Raw genomic sequence first — 21734 nt, forward strand, 5'->3', positions numbered from 1 at the left:
TTAGCTCCATGCAGTCTTCAGTCTCTATAAGTCTAAATGGTCAAGGTTAGTGGCAACTGTGAATACTACATTTCACTCTGTATGATCCCTTTAAAATGCTTAGAATTACTGTGTACAGTAGTCAGTCAGTCATTATCTACCGCTTTATCCTCCACCAGAGGGTCGCGGGGGGTGCTGTGCCAATCTCAGCTACATCGGGCGATAGGCGGGGTACACCCTGGACAGTTCGCCAGTCCATCGCAGGGCCACACACAGCTAGAGACAAACAACCATTCACTCTCACACTCACTCCTATGGTCAATTTAGAGTGTCCAATTTACCTAATCCCCACACTGCATGTTTTTGGACTGTGGGAGGAAGCCGGAGAACCCGGAGAGAACCCACGCACACACGGGGAGAACATGGAACCTGGGTCTTCTCGCTGCAAGGCGAGAGTGCTAACCACTACATCACCATGTGACCCGTGTACAGTAGTTATGGATGATATTAAAGACACATACAATTTGAATTTATTTTTTAACTCTTGTGTGTGCCTTGATGAGGTCTATTGTGTCTAAATGTGCTTTACATTAAAGATATTGTATTCATGAATTAATAAATATACATCAGATGCCCATTTTGGACTGCCATTTACAGTACACTTTATGGCTACTCTCCTAAGATTGATAATTCAGTCACTGCTGTGAATTTTCAACAGATTTGATTGTATTTACAGTAATTATGTATACATAGCACAGTCCTCTGTTCAGGCCTACTTATATTACTTGTATGTGAATATGAATGTGTTTTTAACAATTGTCTTTAATCTACAAAGACATAAATTCTGCCTTCTTTCTCGCTTTCATTTCTTTTTCAGTATCTCAATCAGTTTTACACACCCTTTTACTTGAAGTGGAAGAGCTGGCTATGCGTTTGGTTGTATGCAGTGTAGGAGGAGCTATGACACAAAGTTTGAGGAAGTGACAGCTGAAATGTAATAAGTGGTTGATCCCTAACATGGACGGAAACATAAATCCAAGTCAAACTTACCCTAATGATGATAAACTTCAATAGATCAATCGCTTGAATTTGATAATGACATAAACTAAAACCTACAATTGCTTTTTAATTAACTATTTGTTAATAAAAGAGGTAGGAATTATATGATATATAACCATGGACATATTCACATAAAAGTATGTATCTGCACAGTGCCTCACAAATGATTGTGTATGTTTGTTTGTGTGTGTGTGTGTGTGTGACCATGTAAGATAATGTGTTGATGAGTAAACAGATTGTCTGATATGACACATATCTGATGAGTTGCTTTTTATCAGTTGCTTTTAGTTCACAATATAGACTCTGATGTATTTTCTTGCTTTAACAATATGCTCTACATGAATAAATCTACTTAACTGTTAAAATATGTTGGCCCCAACTCTCAAGTGTTTGTGTGCACTTGTATTTGTTACCTCTCTAGGACCATGTCTGGTATAAACACTGACCTTGTCAGGACCATTAGTCATCATTGGGACCAGTTTTGGTCTCAATGAGAAAGAAACTGGTTAAATTTAGGACTAAAATTTGTGTGGTGGATTAAGGTTAGGGTTGGCCATTAACTGGTCATGGGTGTGTGTGTTGTAGAGGCTGGACAGACGAACTTTTATGAGGATCATAGCCGTAGATGTCGAATCACAGCCTGGACTGCGCCCCCTACATGCGTAGACACCACCAGGCACCAAATTGATGACGTGGTTCGGTCCGTGGAGCAGAGCAGCAGGATGGCCGACCAGAGCAGGCAAATTAAACTGGCTGCAGCTAAGAAAAAGGTACCGTTCATTTCTACTGACCTATTTTATTATTTCTGCGATTACTGATTCTGTTTTGGTTTGCGCGATTATGTCGCTGGTGTTTTTCCTTGTTCTGTTTCAAATGTATTTACGTAGTAGGGGTGTTGTCATTACACGTCGCCCGACCTCTGCGCTTCCGCTTGTCCCTCCTAAACTATTCCCCGGGAGGCTTCACGGAGCAGGAAAGACCACTGTTTCTTTGGGGCCTTTACTGATAGCATTAACTTTCTCGGTATTATGGAGGCTGTTTTTAGTACTTAATTTATTTACACCCCCCGCCACCGCCTCACCAGTCATTGATTTTCATTCACCGATCTCCATTTACCCATTGCGTTCACGTGTCTTATTTAGCTAACGTTCAAATGCAGGCATTAGCTGATCTTAACGTGCTAATGAAGGCAGGTTAATGTTAGCATTTAGCAACTCGGCTAATTATCACTTGGTAATTAATATGAACGTAAATGTTGTCACATTAGTTGAGCAGACGGGTAGCATTCTGTTGTATCACGTTATGTCTCTGTTGTCTGAGAAAACGGCGAATCAATTGAAATCATAGAGTAAAGCAAATACTGTGTTAGCATTTTAGCTCAGTTAGCTGGATAGAATGACGGGGACTTGTTTTGACAGCTGACACCCCGTCCCTGTCCCGCTGTGTGCTTTAGCGTTAGCTAGTTGTAATGTGTGGGTGACCAGAAACATGGCCTTAGCAACTGTGAATTGTTAGCTGCGAGAAAATGACTTGTCAGCATTGTATTTGCTCCCCTGCAATGGTTCCAACTGAGTCGACGCGGTGTTTTAATACTTGTCATGTCGCTGCGATTCAATCTCAGTGTTGCAGAGGCTCCCGTAGTTCACTCTCCTGTGATTCTCTCTGGTCCTACACGACAGCTGCCACACAGGCCCCATAGCCAAACCCACCCAGGCTTGTTTAAGTATGCTTCATCTGTCACATGAGCCATCTACAAATAGATGATGTTTCTTTGCCACAACAGACCAACATTTTGTTTGGTTAAGAACTAACCCACTGTATAAACAGGTCCACGTAAGGGTAAATAATTAGTTGAAAATGTGGCCCAGTCTTCCATTGAAACTGAAGCTGTCTGATGTATTTATTATTCATCTCCGTCTCGGATCAAATACATTTTTCATTAATTTAGCTTGACAAGACCTTCACTTATAGTGGGTTACTACTCATAATTACACTTAACCTTAGAGATAGTTGTGTGTAAAAATTCCAGTAGATCAGAAATACTCTGAAAAGGCACATACCTGTAAGATTACAGCCACTGCTGGATCAGTGCAGAATGATGAAATAAAATTGTGTAGTGTGTGTATATCAGGTAGGTTTTTTTTGTCAAGAAATACTTCATGCATTCCTGTTAATATAGCTATTGTTTTCTCCTCTAATGTGCTGCTCAGCTGAAGGAATTTCAGCAGAAGAGCTCCCCTGTTAGTGTGGGAGTAGAGAAAGGTGGAGGAGGTGGTGGTGGCGGAGCATCATCCAAGAAGAAGAGGAAGGTGAAGGGTCAGGGCCAATACGATGCACCTTCAACAGATAGAAACTCTCCAATTAATGTAAGTAATGTCTAATCTTTTCTTTATAGGTATGCTTGTCGCTTAGTTCTTCTTTGTCAAATATGTCTTTATGCTTTGCACTTGACAGTTGATGTATGTGTGATTGGTCAAACCATAGTGTAACCATGTAAAAGTGTTTTTCAGGATTGTAAAAACCGCTGTGATAAAAAGTCCGGAACTGAGCACATGCACATATATATGCAAATAGAGAAGATCTGATAAAAGGGATCCATTTTGGTAGATTATGTGCTACATTGTTCGTTTTACTTGAAATCAAATGATTTGCAATGGCTTGCTTGGCCAGTGATCACAAAACATTTTGCTTAGGATGAGCTAATGTGACTGGATTACTGTCAAGCAAATGCTTTCCTCTCGGCTTTAAAAAAGAAAACACTGCCAACAACACAGAAACTGCATTTACATTTACAGTGTTTTTTTCTGGACAAGTCATACGTTGACAATAATGTTTATTAGTTTGTCTCCAACTACCACAGACATTTCCAGCATGCCAATATTATTTAGCACAAGTTAAAAGTAAACCAGTTCAAATGTGTCACATTTGTGCTGCAAAGATGAGCTGAAGATCTTTGACACTATGAATGATAAGATGTTGGTTTTAATTTCTTTTTAATTTAATTCACTGGGGGTCGAATGTGGAAGGATGATAGAATTGATAACTGATGTGTCATAATTATAATTTTGACTTGTCTGTTTTGACATGTAGTAACAGGGCCAGTGTTTGGGCTTGTTAGATTTTTGATAAGTTCTGCCTGAGTCACATTAGGCATGTGACTCTAGCACATAGCTTTCAGACACAGGGGGCAGACATGTGGGTCAGTCGCTGTTTCGCAGACCATGTCAGTCAGAATGTCTCTTATCCTAATTGGAATCTGGGCTCACCACTGTTTCAGAGCTCACTGCTGCCAAGACTTGTTTCTGTCCTTTGTTGTTCCAAGACTGGCAGCCATCAAACACTGTGACACTGGACATGACCATGTTGAGACTGAGTTGGCAGTAATCAACAAGAGTTTGTTTATGTTTGTTTTTTAGTTCTTTGTATTGCCTGGTTTTGAACTGCACTTTGATTCTTTAGCATTTAATGGAAGGAATGCTATAGATTTATTCTACCTGTGTTTCTGATTACCAGTAATTATTGCATCTAATAACAAAGGAAGATATGATCAAATGTGTAAGGAATTGAAATAATTATGTTTTGTGCCACTGCTTTCAATGTAATTTAATTTTATGTGAGAAATTCTACTTCAGATAGGGGTCTATAACATGCAGTCAATACTTACTGACCTCTAGCACTGCCCATGTAAGTCTGAGTTTGTCCTCTTCACCCGCCCTCCTCTTTTCTGAACCCTCCTTCCCCATCTAAGATTTCTTTAGCAACAACATTTCTGTGCCTGTGTGTCTATATCACTATCACTTTCCACACCATTCTCTCCTCCTTTACAAATCTTTCACTCTCCGTCTTTGTTTCCTTCTTCTTTCCTGTAGTTTGACACTATTCTGAAAGCAATTAGTCAAAGCAATGGAGTTGCCCTACCTTCTTATGGAAACAGTCAGGTGAGCCTCTGTGTTTTCTCTCTCTCTTTCCTTCTCTTTCCTTTCTTTCTGTCCTTTCCCCTGCCTGTTTTTTTCTTTCTGCACCCTTTTGCTATGACTCTCATTGCCTCTCTTCCCTGTTGTTACCTCCCTTTGATGTCAAGTGCAATTATTCTGAATGTAACGTAGACCAGAAAGCACAGGGTGGATAAAATTTGACTGGAATTTCTTGTATAATGGATCTTTGCCTTTTAAATCCATGTCAAGAGTGCATAAATAGTTAAAGAACAGTATATTAGTCTTGGCATGTGTTATCTGCACCTGTGTGCATCATGCAAACATGCATCTGGAAAAACAAGAAATATTTGTAGTTCATTTTTAACTTTGAATACTTTTCATCGTCGTTTTTTTCTTTGCCATGTTTCTATCAAGTCATAAAGGTGTTGTTTTACACGTAAATATCATGCTTACATCAAATCATAGTAAGCTGCTGGAGAAAGATTTGTTATATTCACACAGTTTGGTCTCATTTCTACCTTTCTGTAGCAATGTTTTAATCAAAATAAATAAATGGCAACCATTTATATGTACTTCTATGTCCTCTCCCCCCATCAATCATCATTTGTATTTCTGTGTAAACATCAAGACTGACCTTATCATTTCAACCTGTTTTCATGCATGTACATACAAAGTTTGCAGCATCCGTGCAGTCTTGCTGTTTCCTTATATTAATGATCAACCGCTAATTTTCCTGCCATGAAACTAGTGTTTGAGTGTTTTGTGTATGTGTCGCCTCAGACTTTTGCTGACGTGGAGCCTGTGGGATCTTCAGTTCCTCAGCTGTTAGAGGACAGCTCACCCGTGTCTAACCCCGCTGTGCCTAACACTACTAATATCACTGAGTCTGCCAGTCATAACACTGACGTGCAGGTGTGTCTCTGTCATTTTGTCTCGATCCTTTTCTTCCTCTCTATCTCATCTTGTTTTTGTTATTCTCATTCCTGCATGTCTACAGTGATCAGCCTTAGCATTGTGACTCATGAATTTGTTGCTAGTTGATGGATTTTTATGAAAATATGTATGTGATAAAACAAAATAATAAAATCAACCATTCCACCACATCCACTTTTTGTGGTTAACATGTTGTTTAATCTCACAGATGCATGCGTCTTGATCGCCTTTCTTCTCTTTTGGGTCTTCTTACCCTTATGTCTCTGATGCTAGTCTGTTTGATCTCTCTCTCTCTCTCTCTCTCTCTCTCTCTCTGCAGGACTACCCTGATACCAATGGCAATGAAAGTTTCACAGAGGAAAATAGGCGAGTTACCTGACACCCAGTTGCCACTTAGTCCCTTGCATCTAATCAAACGTAACACAGAGACATATGTATGCATGTGTGTTGAGCTTATGTTTTTATGCCATGTTTTTGCTCTTCCACACCTTTGATTCGCCTGTGTCCCTGAAATAATAACCCCTTTCAATTAAGTCCTATAAGTGGGTTTTCATTTTTTCATTTATATTTTTTGCACATTATTTGCAATCATAATAATGTCTGTTTGTCTGTGTGTGTGCCTCAATGTCTGTTATCCTGCAGACCACTGTCTTCCACCGAGAGCCTGCGGCAGCTCTCACAGCAACTCAACGGGCTGGTCTCTGAGGTACGATTCTCATACAGTGGTGGGTTTTTAATGATAACACGCCACAGCCGTTGCAAACCTTAAACAAGGGGGTGTTGCATCAGTTAATTGCTGGGACACACTGAAAGCTTTTTGAAAACTTCAAGATGTTCCCAATTGCCCCAAGCACATTGACATCCTAAATTTGAATCAGTATTTCCTCTGAACCTAGTTTGGTTTTGTCAAAAGCAAAATGTACTGAGACACAGTATTTATCAGTGACTTTTTACCTAAATTACTAATATGACGAATAAGAAGCATTCTGCCTAACCTCCCCACTATGCTTCACCTTTGTCTTTTAGCCACATACATTATTTTCTATATGAATGCCTACACTTATACACAACAGTAAAACTACTAGGTAATGCATTTAAGGTAACTTTTAGAGTCTGAATTAATGTGATGGCCTGTGTCGTTTCAGTCATCTGCTGCGTATGTGAACGGAGACGGAGCACCTGCCCTCAGTGAAAGAGAGCTGGAGGTAAGATCACAATTGTCTGCGTATTAATGACCTGTTTTGAAATTTGAAAAACAAACTAGGAGGTTGGTTGCCCCACACAGTAGACCCTGCATGCTGTGGAATATACAGGACTAGTTACATAATGCATAATTCTCTGCTGTCTTGTATGGCTTCATGTTATCTTTAAATAAATGGATGATTTTTTTATCACAGTATATATCTCAGTATATAGTGAAGCTCAGCTCACCATCAACATGATGTTCTTTTATCCATGTCATAGTCTACCCTATACACTTAATTTCATGAGTAATGTATTATTGTGTTTTCCCTTATACAGTTACTAGTGAAGTTGTCTTTATGGTATGGGCTAGAACCTTCTGTTTGCCCCTTTTACACCATATAATATTATTTTAACAACTACTCTGTGTGGAATGCCTCATAGTGTGGTCCATTGAGTTGAATGCAGAAGTTCAGCGTTTGACTGAGCTCATGTAGATCCTCTCCACATTATGCAAATATCACAAGTATGTGTTTATGAAGGTTTTGAGGAGTTTTCAACTGGTTTAACAACCATCAAGTATTGTCCCATCTCATTATTGTAAAACATTTGTGTTTCACGTGTAAAGGTGCTGTTGTTAGGCTCCATGTCAGTCTTTCACATTTTATTTTATTTTCTTCCTCCTGTCATGTGTTCTTAGTTTGACTTTTGCCACCACACTTTATCCCTCTCTTGTTTTCTTTTTCTTTCTATTTTTTCTATCCCGGATGCATGTGTGCACGTGATAGAGTCGTAACCAGGAACTGGCAGCTGCCCTGGAGTCCACCACCGTAACAAACTCTCAGCTCAATACCCAGCTAGACCAGCTGGTAAGCGGCTGTGTGTGTGTGTCTTTTTCTGCATACCTCTGTGTGATCTCTTACTGCATGACTGCAGTATATTACCATGTCAGAGCATGTTCTGTTTGCATCTTACACGTCACCTTTATTAACCACACACTACATGTTGTCATTCATGTTATTTATTTATCTTTCTCTCTGGTTCATAAAAATGTATTTGTTATTACAGCGGAGCTACTGTTAATCTTGTTAGAGGTGCCTAATCAAGACATTTGTTACAATTTCAAATTTTAACAACAATACATTTTTATGCATATGAAAAACATATCGGAATCATAAATATTCAACACACAAGGCTCACTATTTCAATCCCTCTTCTCTATCCTCTCTGCAATACAGATTAGGGTTTTTTTTATGCCACAATGTTTGTTCTGTTTTACAGTATTGTGTTACAATGCTCTTTAAAAAGACGTGTTGTTCTTTCCCTAACTGAAAATAATATCCTGTTGATCTGGCAGGCACAGCAATCGCAGGAGCTCACAGACCAGCTACAGAAGGTAACATTTTTTTCTCCCTCTGTCTCGCTTATCTGTCTGTTCATTCCTGTCATGATGTTTTCCAGTCCACTGAACTCTTTACTTCCTGCTTCGCCATTCGTAATCTTTTTTTCCCCTTCCTTCAGGAGAGAAAAGAATTTGAGCAGAGATTTTCAAAAGAGCAGGGAGCCATGCGGGAACAATTACAGGTAACTTCTGAAGCCCAGATAGAGCGCACATCCTCCTCACCCCAACACTCCCTCCCTCCCTCCTCTGATTACACCTCGAGACAAAGATTTATTCAAACTTTTTAATCCATGTAGGACATTAGACTCATTCGGTTTGCCTGTCCTCTTCGTAGGTTCACATCCAGACGATTGGTATACTGGTATCGGAGAAATCAGAGCTACAAACTGCACTACAATACACACAACAGGCTGCGCGACAAAAAGCTGGTCTGTTTGTTTTTGTGGTGCATACAGTAACCTTATTAAATGAACATGTACCCCCAAAGCAAAGGTAATTAACAGTTTGTCTGGCCCTGTTTGTGTGTTTCTGCGTATGCATAGCTGATGCAGAGGAGCTAAACAGCCGCCTACAGTCAGCAAAGCAGAGAGTGTCCGAGCTGGAGCGTACTCTCTCTTCTGTTTCATCACAGCAGAAACATTTTGAAAAGGTTGGTAGTCGAGTCATTATACTGAAATTAGTAAAGCATATGCAGTTAAAAGGTGTCATCTACGTCCTTTGTTTCTGTAAAAAACAAATATATTCTGAGATGTTTTTGTTATGCTGCTGTTGGTTGTCTTTAATATGTTTATTTTTTAATCTTCAGCACAACAAGGAGCTTGAAAAAGAGAGAGACGCCCTGAGGCTAGAGGTGTTTCGAGTAAAGTAAGTCACTTTATCCTACCACACACAAGTGTGTCTCAATATGATTCCCACAGAAGATTTGCTAAGAAGTAGAAATGCTCATTAAATTGAACATAAAGCAACACATGGCACGGTCACAATCTCCCGAGTACTTTTAGAATGTGGTCTGTTAGAAATGATGACCAATCTGCATCTTGTGTTTATGTTGGCAGCAATGTGAGTGATGAGTCGAAGCAGCAGAGCTCAGAGTTGTCCGAGCAGTTGAAACTGATGACGCGGGAGAATGGAGCAATGAGGCTGGAGGTGGAAGATCTGCGCAAAAGACTCGAGATGGCTGACCTTATGTTGCAACAGGTACGCAACACAAGCTCGTCATTTTGCACCGAACATTCACTTAAACTCGTGTTTCTTTTTGATGTGGCATTTTCTTCACGTTCACCTTGCGTGTCCTTCATTTTCTCCATCTCCAGTGCTCCAATCAGTCGGATCCTAGCAGTGTCAACCAGCAGGTCCAGTTACTAGTGGAAGAGAAACAGCAACTGGAGACACACAATCATCAGGTTTGTTTGCAGGAACCTATATTTTACCCTTCTCCACATACCTTTCCACTTAACTGTATGTCCTCTTTTTACCTCTAATTATCACCAGGTCTTGTAAAACTAATGTTACTAAGTTACTAACGTTTCCTTTACTTTGTGATTTTGTAGCTGATGGAGTCTTTTTCCCAGCTGAAAACGGAGAGGGACTGCTACGCAGAGCAGATCCAGCAGGAGGGCCGTGTGTGGAAGGATAAAACAGAACAGCTGTTAACACAGGTTAACCATTCACCAACATCAGCACAGTTCTTTTTACTGTAGCTAAGGAAATAAAGAGTGTTCTTGGTTGTTGTTGTGGTTGTTTGATGTCTGTCTCATGTCACAGGTGTCGTTGGTTGCGGAGGAGAGGGACAGAAACATCAGTCGAGTCCAGGAGCTGGAGGCCAGCATCACGGAGCTGAAAAATAATGCAGGTATTGCTCAAATCACCTGCTTCTTCTCTATTCTCACCTCTTTTCCTACTTTAAAAGCCTGACATGATTACCTGACAAAATGATTAATGGATCTCCACAGATCTTTGAGCAGTATATACCTAATTCATGAGGTTCTTAGATCAAGCATGGCAGATGGCAAAAAAAATTAGAATAGACTTATTCATTAGGAGTCTTTAAGTGATGTGATGTTTGGCTATGTGTTCTATCAGTTCTCCTCTTTTGCTAGATTATACTTACCTTTTTTCTTTTAAGATAACGTGTAATTGCTGTGCACATGCAGATGGCACAGCCACCACAGTGTAGTGTATTTCACTGTGGCAAACTTGAGAACACCCCGCTCCTTCTTTTCCTCCAGCATTATTGTCCCAGGAGAAAGATCCTCAGGATAATGCAGAGGCTCAGCCCTCGGGGCCGTCAGAGAATGAGATAGCGCTAGAGGAGAACCTCAACAGACTCCAGCAAGAGAAAGAAGCTCTTGCTGCACAGTATCAAGCACAGGTAGCTATTACCTCGTGTTATTTTATGTGAGCGACACGCTGGTTTGCTGAACGTTTCAAAGATGATCAGTTGTACCACTTCACCTTTGTCATTTTTGCCCCAGCTGAGAGACAACGAGCAGCTGAGCCGCCTCTGTGCAGAGCAGGAGACGCGCCTCGGGGAAATGGAGCGGCAGGTGGAGAGCCAAACCGAGGAGGCAGCGGATCGCCGGCGCATGTTGGAGGATGTTCAGTCAGACAAGGCCACTATTAGCCGCGCTCTCACCCAAAACCGCACACTGAAGGATCAGCTGGCTGAACTGCAGAATGGTTTTGTCCAACTGGTAAGGCTGAAAAAAAAAAAAGAAGAAGAAGGAAAAACAAACTATTATAATTTATCTGACTTCTTTTGAAATTGCTGTACTTCCTGATTGGAGTTTCCTCTCTGCCTTAAGCTAAAGTTGTCTGTTTCCGTTTCATTTGTACAGACTAATGAGAACATGGAGCTGACCACCGCCATCCAGTCAGAGCAACACGTGAAAAAGGAGCTGGCTCGCAGAATGGGTGAACTGCAAGAGGAACTGCACAATGTTAAGGAGCAGGTATGGTCACTCGCATACACCACTTGTGCAGATTTGACTATATATGATTGTGGCTTCCACAGAAAGAGATAAACAAATGCTTTACACACCATCATTCTCCCGCCTCCAGCTGGAATTGAAAGGTCAGGAGAGTCAGGGTGTGATGGCACAGAGGGACCAGGTTGTGGCTCACCTGCAGCAGTACTATGCCGCCTACCAGGCCCTGGTCTCGGAGAGAGAGCAGCTCCACCAGCAGTATCTGCAGCAGTGTCAGCTCATGGACCGGCTGCAGCATGACGAAAGCCACGGTCGTACACAGCTGGAGATCAGCCATGGTCAGCTCAAGCAAACGCAGGTGTGTGACTCAGAAATAAGACCTTACCTTCAAATGTTTTTATATGAGTCTGTGACACAATGAGACCTTCTGTCACTGACTCCCTGTCTCCCCCTACAGGACCGTTTGGAGAAGTTAATAAGAGACAATGAGCAGCTGAAGGCTGAGGTGAGGGAACTTCTCAACAGCTCAGCTCTCGCATCATCGTCATCAAGAGACCAGGGTAGGGTTTGCTTTACCCCTTCTTTTTAATTTATTGTCACTGACGAGTACCATGCTTTATATTTGTTTTTGTGGCTATCATTTGGAATTCAGTCACTTGTTATTTCATATTTATTTTGAGAGAAATTAAACAATAGTCTAGTAAATAGAAACTGTAACTTGTTTCTCAAGAAACAAGGGGACATCATACACTGGCAGATATGTAGCACCAGCAGTTCAATTTAGTGAACATATATCATTAGAAGTGTACATACAACTGTGGCAGGACAATATTAGTTGATGGTAAAGCTGCAGTTGCAGGCAAGGAGAGTAATACCTGCTCTAAACCCTCACTGGTTGTGACCAATTATTGCTAAAGGTTGGAAGCACACATTTAAGTAATTGGAAATGATAATTGTAAAAGTCTAACTCATAATGTCATTTAGGAGATGGAGTGGAAAGCCAGTCGCTGGAAGAGAGCCCAAAGAAGTCGCCCTCCATAGTTATACCTGAAGATTTTGAAAGCCAGAAAGAGATGGTGAGGAGGGTGTTGGCTGTTCAGAGCCTTTACTTTGTATGGTATGAATGAGCCATTTAAATCATTGGTATATATGTGAAACTCAGTGAATAAACAGATGTCCCGTCCTCCTGCAGGAGGACTTTATCCACGGAGCTCTGGCTCATTTGGAGGCAGAGAGGGACGAGGCCAGAAGGCTACTCGAAGAGGAGCACAGGCTCCACATGGCGGCCCGGCACCAGGCCACCGTGGCCCTCAGCCATGAACACCAATACCATAGCCACGATCACGACCATCAACATGAACACGATCACGACCATCAACACGAGCATGATCACTCTCAGGGCCAACATAGTCACTGTGAACATGGTCATGAGCATTCAGGTGAAGTGTAGCAAGAGTTGAGGTTCAAGAGTTCATGTGTGTAGGACGCAGGATGTGATTGTAATGCATACTCTTTGGCTTAGAAGGAGGAGTGCCTGTGGAAGTTCATCAGGCCCTGCAAGCTGCCATGGAGAAGCTTCAGCACCGTTTCACCTCCCTCATGCAGGAGAAGGCCGATCTGAAGGAGAGGGTGGAGGAGCTGGAGCACCGCTGCATCCAGCTGTCCGGAGAGACCGACACAATAGGTGAGAGTGAATTGCTAGTCTAGGATAAGCTTTGTATGTGAATTTACGTGCCACACAGTGAGTTACAGGCATTCTCCATCAATATATAACTTTGTGATACCGCGATGTTTTCTCCTTCATTCCAGGAGAGTACATTGCACTGTACCAGAATCAGCGAGCCATCATGAAGCAGAAACACCAGGAGAAGGAGCAGTACATCAGCATGCTGGCTCAGGACAAGGAGGAGATGAAGGTACTGTGACCACTGTGGAGCATCACAGGTGTAGGCTTGTCTTTTATTTTTCCCCCAAATCATAATAAATAGACACTTCGGCACTTGAACTTCACAATGGATGTTATTAAATTAAATGTGGTGTTTTTTAGGTAATTGGAGCAAGAGCTCAATGAGGTTTTACAAATCTTTAATGCACTAAGCAACATTTCTTAAATCGATAGTAGATTTTTCACATTGTTACCGAAGGTACAAGAGCTTCGTGTTCTCCCACAAACTGATCATCCTGTTGTGTCTCTTCTGTGCACCAGGCAAAGCTGGCAGAACTTCAGGATTTGGTGATGAGGCTGGTGGCTGAGAGGAATGGTTGGTACAGTCGTTACGCTGGAGCTGTCGCCGGCACCGTGAACCCTGACCTGGTTCCTCTTGTGGATGATCACACGCATCTCGAGCACCAAGCTTATACAGGCATGGAGCTGAACGCTGTCAGTGGAGAGGGTAAGCACAGCAATCATACATCCTATTATTTGTTTTGTTTATCCTTAATCTATTCTCGAGATCCCTCAAGATTCAAGATGTCTTTTTTCAAAGGGGACCTAGCTCACCATAACAAGGTTACAAACTTATGCAACAGAACACTTTTCATTTTATTACAGGGGTTAAATTCATCTTCTCAATCCACAACTGAAAGTGTTCCATCTTTTTTCTTTTTCATCTATTCATGCTCAGGATCTGATGTGCAGTCGGAAACTGTTCTAGAGTTGTACATATGAGTTACAGTGACATTGATACTGACATGATCATTTCCTTTCTATAAAAACACCACTTTTACCTCTTCTGTTTGTCGGCTGCAGAAGCCATGGAGGTCATTCCTCTGTCGGAGCCTTCCACAGGCCTGGAGGCCTCGTCGTCCCAGGCACATTTGATGGGATCAGTCCAGACCGACTCCAACCCCCTGGTGCCCAAAGAGGACGGCACAGCCCAGCAGATCATGCAGCTGCTGCAGGAGATCCAGAACCCACAGGGGTTGCTAAGATCAGCCCCCTTCCTCGGAGAGAACCCCTGCATCCCCTTCTTTTACCGGCCTGATGAGCAGGATGAAGTTAAGATCCTGGTAGTGTGAGGGGGTGGTGGTGGTGGTGGTGTGTGAGAGGCAAAGTGTGTGTGTGTGACATGTGTTGGACACCTTACAAAACCAGTCACAGATGGAAAAATGTCTTTGACCCAGTTACATTAAAATGCCCCCTTCTTTGTTCTGTGTGTCGTCACAAACGTGTGCATGGGTGGAAAGTAAAAGAGTATTTTCTCCATGATGCCCTTCCTAGAGAGAGGTGATAATCAGTATTCATAGACATAATCTGATTACTCACCTGACCACATTTTTATTCCCATTCAGTCTCCCATCTTACACATAAGTGCAATAAAGGGGCTCCGTATTCTGTCCCCTTGCTGATACAGTACTTAAAGAGCTGTCAGAAACTCACAGCCTGTTTGTGTGCGAATTGTGTCTCTTACTGCAAATTTCAGTTTTTTTACACAATTCACTGTACACATGCCAAAAACACACAGTGCATCACATGTGAATGTAATAACCCAAATATTTATCTGTGAGATTTTATAGCGTTCAGAGAACGGAGGAGAAAGAAGCAGCAAGGTGATATAGTGAGATCTTAGTGGAGTCAATAAAGGAACATAGTGCACATAAAACTGTAGTAGTCACTGTTTCAAAGTCGAGAGATGAACAGATTGAGGGAGATAGAGGCAAGTTTTTCAGATTGAGGCTGTCTTTATTTTTGTGGTAAAAGTGTGTGTCGTCATGATGTGAGACGTCTTGTGAGAGGACACACAATTCAAAGACCCCATGAAGAAAAACCTTAGTTCCTGTTTCTCCAAGTTGTTTCTTCAGCGTTTTCCATCAGTGTTTCCAGGTGATGAGGTTCAGTATTTGAAAGAGTTACAGGAAGTATGCTGCTAAAGTTGTAGGCACAATGTGGCTCGTTCATTCAGCACTTTGTGCTATTACAAATTTGCGTCACACTTCTATCACACATTACATCATTTACTTTATTTTTTATTTTTTCAACCTCCCTCCTTTTCCTTTTCCGGCTCATGGGGGTCTTATAGGACCACGTTCAGACCTGGTATTAAGATCCAAGATCCATGGGATCGGATCACTGAGGACGGATGTTCATGCCAGGTCTGAACGAGGCTTGAGTTTCTGAACGCTGTCATTGAGAGCTTGTTTTTTCTGTTACATTTTGTCTCACACTTTTAACACCTCAAAGAAGAATTTATGCATATCCTTTACAACTGGACTGTGTGTGTGCGCTTCACAGCATCTATTGTACCTTTTGTGTAGATTTCCTTCCATTTATAATACTAAGTATGATTGCACTAAATCTGTACAGCGCTTCTCAGTCATCTCTGTTTCTCCCATTGAGTGAAACTGGAATCCTATGATGCCTCGCTCTACTGCTGAGGGTTCCACTTGAAGCAAGTTAATTTAATCGAGTGCGCATGCATGCGTGTGTGAGAGAGGCCATGGTGTGTGTGTGTGTACATGTGTGAAGGCGAATAACATTGACACTGATAATTCAAGAGGTCATAGTGTCATTCCCAAAGAAGTGTGGGACCAATCAGAACTTGAGAGAATCGACAACAGTATTTCCAAAATCATAGGACTCAAGTTCTTAAAAATTGTTATTCCCACATTGTCCATCAACGCTTGAGTAAAATCTCCTTCAAACATTAAATGAAAGAGAAATCTTTCTTTTTTATCGGAAAAAATGATAGGCATTGTGTTCAACTCTCTCCTTTTACAACTACTGAAATAACCCAAGATCTTTTGTCTTTGCTCATTTCCTCCATTTTTACATCAAATGTTGGCTATGAAGTCTAAGTAACTAAGTAAGTTTTATGGGAGTAAAAATCACACCCTGCTTCACTTCCCGAGTCAGTTTGTCTGAGTTTACTTTGAGGATAATTCCATGTTTTATGAAGTCATCTGTTTGCACACTTGATATTTATGACGGGACGAAAAGCAGCAGTGTGGATCGTGGTGTTATGTCGGGCCATTTGTACTTGAACCACAGCACTTCAGTAAGGACGTGTGGTTTCGGAATACATTTACTTCCACTAATTTTATTTTTAAAATGTATTGCTTATTAGCATTCAGTCACTTTTTTGGTTTCCATTGAAACATGCCACAAATAAGTTTTGTTGTTTTTTTTCTGTTTGCTTTGGGAGTGGTAAGACCATGAGGTACATATAAATATATATACTATACAATAAAATCCTTGTAGTGGTGTTTTCGGGGCTTGTAAAATAAGCGATGAAAAAGACTTTGAATGAAACGACTTCCCACTCTTTCTAATTCACTGTTAAATATGTTCTGCGTGAAAGAAATAGCAATGGGGGAAGCATTTATTGTCTTTACTGTAAAAGAGGCAGTGTACATACTGTAACTGTGTAACATATTGTATATTCATTATGCCTGATGTGAGTGCGTACGTGTGTTTGGAGGGGGTGGTTGCTGGCAGCGTGGATCGCGTGTTGAGTGTGTGCGTGTGTTGATAGATGGGGTGTAGGTGGTTCCTGACTGGCTGTGATTGATTTAATACAAAGATCGAATAGAAAAGCAAATATATTTATTTGAAGTAAGTTAGTGTCTGAACTAATCGCTTTTAATGTAAAAACAAAAAAAACGACTGTTGGGTGAAAATGAAGGATTGTTCAGAGGACTGATTTGACTGAGGGCTGCTTCACATGGAAGCTTTCTGATTGTTTCCTTGAGTAATTATTTCTCCCTTTCTCCAGAATAAAACTGATTGAGCAACTCAAACACAACCTCCTGAATTTCTTTGTTGTTTTTATGAATACTCGAAACTCTTAAGTAAACGGCAGATATGTATTTGTACCAATAACAGCAATAGCTCCAACATAACTGATAACAGAAACTTCTACAACATCTAGGCAGTTATGATCCAGCACTGTCAATATATACCTGTTTTTATTAATTTACATTAATATTGAACTTCCACTAACTAATAATTTCATTATTGAAATTCCCAGAACGTAAACAGTGTCTGCCATCTTGGCTAACAGTTATGCCAACAGGACCAAGTATCACTGGTGGGCACGTAACTAAGAAAAGAATGAAGATATTTCTCAACTCGGAAGAAATTGAGGTTGGGAAGCACCATTTTTCAAAAATACTACCCCTATTCTAGTAATACAAAGCTAAATGCAAATCAGTGAAGTATTCCTTTCACCTTATTGACTTCACCATTTATGTCACATTACCAGTTTTAACTGAGGGACTAGAATTGACTCATTGTACACTCATTTTCAGTGTTGTAATGTAAGGAAGTACAAATACTTTGTTACTGTACAAAATACACTTTTTGAATTTGTATTTGTTTATATTTGTATTTCTAGCAGCTTCTACTCCAATACATTTCCTCTAATTATCTTTGTTACTACCAAATAAAATCAGAGGAAGAGTTGGTAATGGTCTGTATTTATATAGCGATTTTCTAGTCTTGATGAGCTGCTTTACACTAGAGCATTGCCATTCAGCCATTCACACGCTTTAACATGGGGTTAAGTGTCTTGCTCAAGGGCACATGTACGTGAACCCACAGCCTTCCAGTTGAAAGACAACTCCCCCTACCACTGAGCTATTGTTGAGGTGAACTGTGGGCCACACCCCTTGTAGCCTGAGTGCACCAGCTGAGGGTGATCAGCTAATCAGCTGGAGCCACACACACACACACACACACACACTCACAGGTTCACTGCAGTGCAGACTGTGGGAGCAAACAGTTTCAAATGACTGAGGATCCAGAACCACTATGGGCAAAATAAGGCTCGTTCAAACAAGGAAGAAGCAGCTGGTGAGCTTTTGCCTGTTTTCAGATGGGTTTTGTTCATGTGCTAGTATGTCATCTTGTGTTAAGGAGCTGATTAAGTTGCACATGTTGGAAGTTATGTTTGTTCATTTAAATGTGATACATTTTAAAGCTATTTGAGTTAACCATACAAAGACTTGCCCCAAAACATTTGTGTTTGTTTAAATTGTTGGCTTTCCTTAAAAACATAATTTCTTTACATTTTGAATGCTTTGAAAGTATGTGTGTGATGCATTTTTTTGGTAATTGGCAATGTTTAGTGTACATGGACTAAAAGTGATGTTTATGTGTGTTTTAAAGGTTTTTCACCTGACATTTTGCACATTTTAACCCAAAACCTTGCTCAATTTTAATACTTTTACTTATGAAACTAAAGAATATTTTATATCAGAAAATGACTTTTGATACTAAATTACAGTACATGTCATATACTTTAAGACTTTTACTTAAGTAATCAATTAGTAATCAAGTAATATTATACCAAAGTCATTTTCTGGTCGCATACTTTTATCATATTTGTCTGTGAGACAAATAAGTAACTTCCTTTTCATACGTTTGATGCAAAATTTGTCAGTAATCCCTGAAGGAATCTGTAACTGAATTTAAGACAATGTCAGTTTGCATTTTTTTCAGTTGTGGGACAAACGACAGATGAAGCTCTTTTCAGTAAACTGAGGTTTTAATGTGTTGACACTTAAGCACAGCAGTCCTGCCGAGTACAGCCGTCCTTTTATTTTCTTAGTCACATCAGTTTGAACAGGACGCAGGAGTTGGCTGCTGCTGCAGGAACTCCACACACTCACACACACCCACCTGCTCCTCTACACACACACACATAGTAAGAAGGGGAGAGACAAAGAAAAACAAACAAAGAAAAACCTCTCGGCCACAAGTATCAAATAACCTGCAGGCACCTGTACACATCAATGTATCATACATTTCTTTCTTTTTTTTTTAAATATTTCCTGATACAGATACTCATTTATTCATAATAACTTAAATATTCAGCAATCCCATATTTTGCAGACTAAATTCTCGAGACAGAAGAAATACAAGTCTCATTAGATACACTACACATATACAGAATAATTGCAATTAAGATAGGTTCATTAATAAACTATTTACTGGTAAATTATAAGTAGAACAAGGGCATCACTGAAGTATCTCGGGTTTTGGTAGTGACATCAGTTGAGGTACAGACGGGGTTCGTTTGTTGTCCAAAAAAAAAAAGTCACGTGGGAAAAGTACGACACGTCACACTGACCGCAGAGTTCAGTGGTAGAAAACAAACAAACAAAAAAAAAAACACGGGTGTGAAAGGAGGGTTCAACTCACAGGCTGGCACACGGCAAAAGAAAAGGGTGAAACAGAAGGAGCGTTGGATAGTTTTATGCATAGACTGTGGCTGCTTTCATGCTCTCACTCACCCCCGTGACCACTGAGAGAAAAAGAAAGAAAGGAAGGAAAAAAAGAAACAGGAGATTATCCAACTTAGAACATCATTTCCATGACGATCTAGGTCAGGGAGTCAAATAAAAACCCAGCCCATAGATTCCCTTCCTCTCAGGTAAAGCAAAGTCCTAACTGTATTATATTGCACTTTCTATTTAGATTCTGCCTCTATGAGGTAACCGAGAAACAGTTTTTCTGAAGAGCAGAGAAAGAAGGTGGCCCGTTCAGGTCATAAACAAGACATGGGTCCTGAAGAATAGGGGGCGGGGATTATTCTAAAGGTCAAATAGCAGCAGGGGGGGCTCTCTGGGACAGAGGAACAGCAGGATGGACAATCTCAAAATCATAAATCTGAGGTGATGCAGTGAAATCAGTGTTTATTCAGCAGTGCAGAATAATGCTAATAAAGACGAAATCCCAATCTGAACATGTGACTGGCACATTTCTTCTCTTAGGACGTGATTTAATGTGATTCTTCACCTGTGATTTTGGATTTATTACACCTGAATACAAAGACTTGTATTCAAAGTGTCAAACAAATTATCGGTCATGTTCACCTCATGGACTGAAATGCTGCAAGAAAAAAGACGAAAGTGTACGGACACGTATTCGTATAACCAAAGTAACAGACGTTTGATCCAATGAAATGTTTTTCTTGCAGCATGACGGGGCAACATTTTCTCCTTGAGTAAAATCCAAAAGGAACAAATGTATGAAAGAGAAGAATAAGTCAGTCAGTGGCCAGAAAACCACCCAAAAAGCACAACAGTCAGGCAAAGTTTCATGCTGATTTTGTAAAGTTTTTCTCTCTTAGGTTTAAAAAGAGGGGATGTATGTATTTTGCTTGTATACAGTGTATATATATAGATAGAGAGAGAGAGATTTATGTGTGTTGTCATGTAAGCAGTGTGCATGCATATGGGCGCATACACTCATCAAGGTGTTCCTTATTTAATATTTCATTATTTCTACTAAGTTTTATTCAAACTCAGGGTGCAGCTGTGTTCTTATGTCGGTCATGCAGGCGAGTTTCAAGTATTCTTTAATCTCTGTGGTGAAGAGAGAATAGAGAGAGAGACGTGGCTTGTTGTAATGGAGAAATGGATTCAGGAGAAGGCAAGGTGAGGCAGAAAACGACAGGAAGGTGGCGCTGTTGTCCGTGGTGCCATCCAGGGGAGGGATGGACAGAGCGGGGAGGTAGGAGCTCGGAGGGCTAGTGGGTTGGAGAAGGCGGAGGTCTCCGACTGCCGTGGATTCACAAACACACACAGAAGAGAGGAGAGATGGGGATGTTTGGATTATTGTTCTCAAGTTGATTGTATTGATCTGGACCCAAATGTGTAAAAATCATGCATATAATATGTAAAATGCTGCAATAACACAGACAATATCTACAGTATATCATGGGGACAACAAACCACCGAGAACAGACAACATCACTGTGGCATCAGGCTCAGTTCACATGGCGACTACCATAATATAAGCCAACAACAGTGTTAATAATCTAAAGCATGCGATAGTGAAAATATTAGAAACCGCTAGACCTTTAAAGAAGTGATTTCCAATAAGTGCAGAGATGATGAATAATCATGAATAAACCTTTACAAACATTTTAGAGAAATAATTTGGCATTTTTCACTTCTGCCTGTGTCATAAACTAGGGATGGGATGACACCACTTTTCTGTGTCCGATACCAATATCAAAAACTCAAGTATCGACCGGTTCCGATTTTTGTCCGATACAGTCATTTTTAGACCATTTATGAACGTATGAAGTTGATCATTCTCAAAACTGTAAGAAATATTGTTCTCCCAAAAAAGAAGAAATAAACGTCAAAAACTCTTTATATATTGTACATTTTTTGGTAATGCATGTGTATTGTTTATTATCTTTATCTTTACTGTCTTTGCTGATGTAACAATGTAAATGTCCACACTGCGGGACAAATGAAGGACTCTCTTATCTTAAACAACCCAAACATGACTCAGCTAAAATGCTTTTGCTGATTTGTATTTACATTTTTACACACTGTGCATAGTGAAGCATGCGACACATAGGA

General features: G+C 40.6%; 2 protein-coding genes across 20 annotated transcripts in view; one reads left to right on the plus strand and one right to left on the minus strand.

The window, feature by feature from the left end:
* Positions 1-1725: 1725 nt before the first annotated feature.
* Positions 1726-17153, plus strand: golga2 (golgin A2). Of its 5 annotated transcripts, none has more exons than XM_044011818.1 (28): positions 1726-1808; positions 3249-3404; positions 4908-4976; positions 5754-5885; positions 6226-6272; positions 6549-6612; positions 7052-7111; positions 7877-7957; positions 8446-8484; positions 8610-8672; positions 8825-8918; positions 9033-9139; positions 9296-9354; positions 9546-9687; positions 9804-9893; positions 10041-10148; positions 10255-10342; positions 10719-10861; positions 10965-11183; positions 11328-11441; positions 11551-11775; positions 11875-11977; positions 12402-12493; positions 12610-12856; positions 12940-13101; positions 13227-13333; positions 13624-13810; positions 14167-17153. In XM_044011818.1, exons 1-28 carry the CDS (start codon positions 1761-1763, stop codon positions 14433-14435), a joined length of 3315 nt encoding a protein of 1104 aa, XP_043867753.1. In that variant the 5' UTR covers positions 1726-1760; the 3' UTR covers positions 14436-17153. The 5 variants fall into 5 exon arrangements, with proteins under 5 accessions (XP_043867753.1, XP_043867754.1, XP_043867756.1 ...); XM_044011819.1 differs by having other exon boundaries at positions 12943-13101; XM_044011821.1 differs by lacking the exon at positions 7877-7957.
* Positions 17154-19188: 2035 nt separating this feature from the next.
* The window catches only part of dnm1a (dynamin 1a), a 49943-nt gene continuing 47397 nt past the window's right edge, over positions 19189-21734 (minus strand). For 13 of the 15 annotated variants that reach the window (XM_044011838.1, XM_044011835.1, XM_044011831.1 and 10 more), the window contains one exon: positions 20789-20918. In XM_044011838.1, the coding sequence (XP_043867773.1) occupies positions 20888-20918 (31 nt within the window). In that variant the 3' untranslated portion in view covers positions 20789-20887. Of the gene's footprint in view, positions 19661-20788; positions 20919-21734 lie in introns of those variants that run through there. The other 2 variants (XM_044011827.1, XM_044011828.1) reach the window with 1 other exon arrangement.

Source organism: Solea senegalensis, linkage group LG21 (genome assembly GCF_019176455.1).
Source record: "Solea senegalensis isolate Sse05_10M linkage group LG21, IFAPA_SoseM_1, whole genome shotgun sequence".
NCBI lineage: Eukaryota > Metazoa > Chordata > Actinopteri > Pleuronectiformes > Soleidae > Solea > Solea senegalensis.

Bases quoted from the DNA above. Each gene is read 5' to 3' on its own strand.
- golga2 (XM_044011818.1), top strand. From the start codon at position 1,761: ATGGCCGACCAGAGCAGGCAAATTAAACTGGCTGCAGCTAAGAAAAAG. The intron at 6,613-7,051 runs GTACGATTCTCA...GTGTCGTTTCAG, and splicing joins TCAACGGGCTGGTCTCTGAG to TCATCTGCTGCGTATGTGAA. The intron at 11,184-11,327 runs GTAAGGCTGAAA...TCATTTGTACAG, and splicing joins AGAATGGTTTTGTCCAACTG to ACTAATGAGAACATGGAGCT.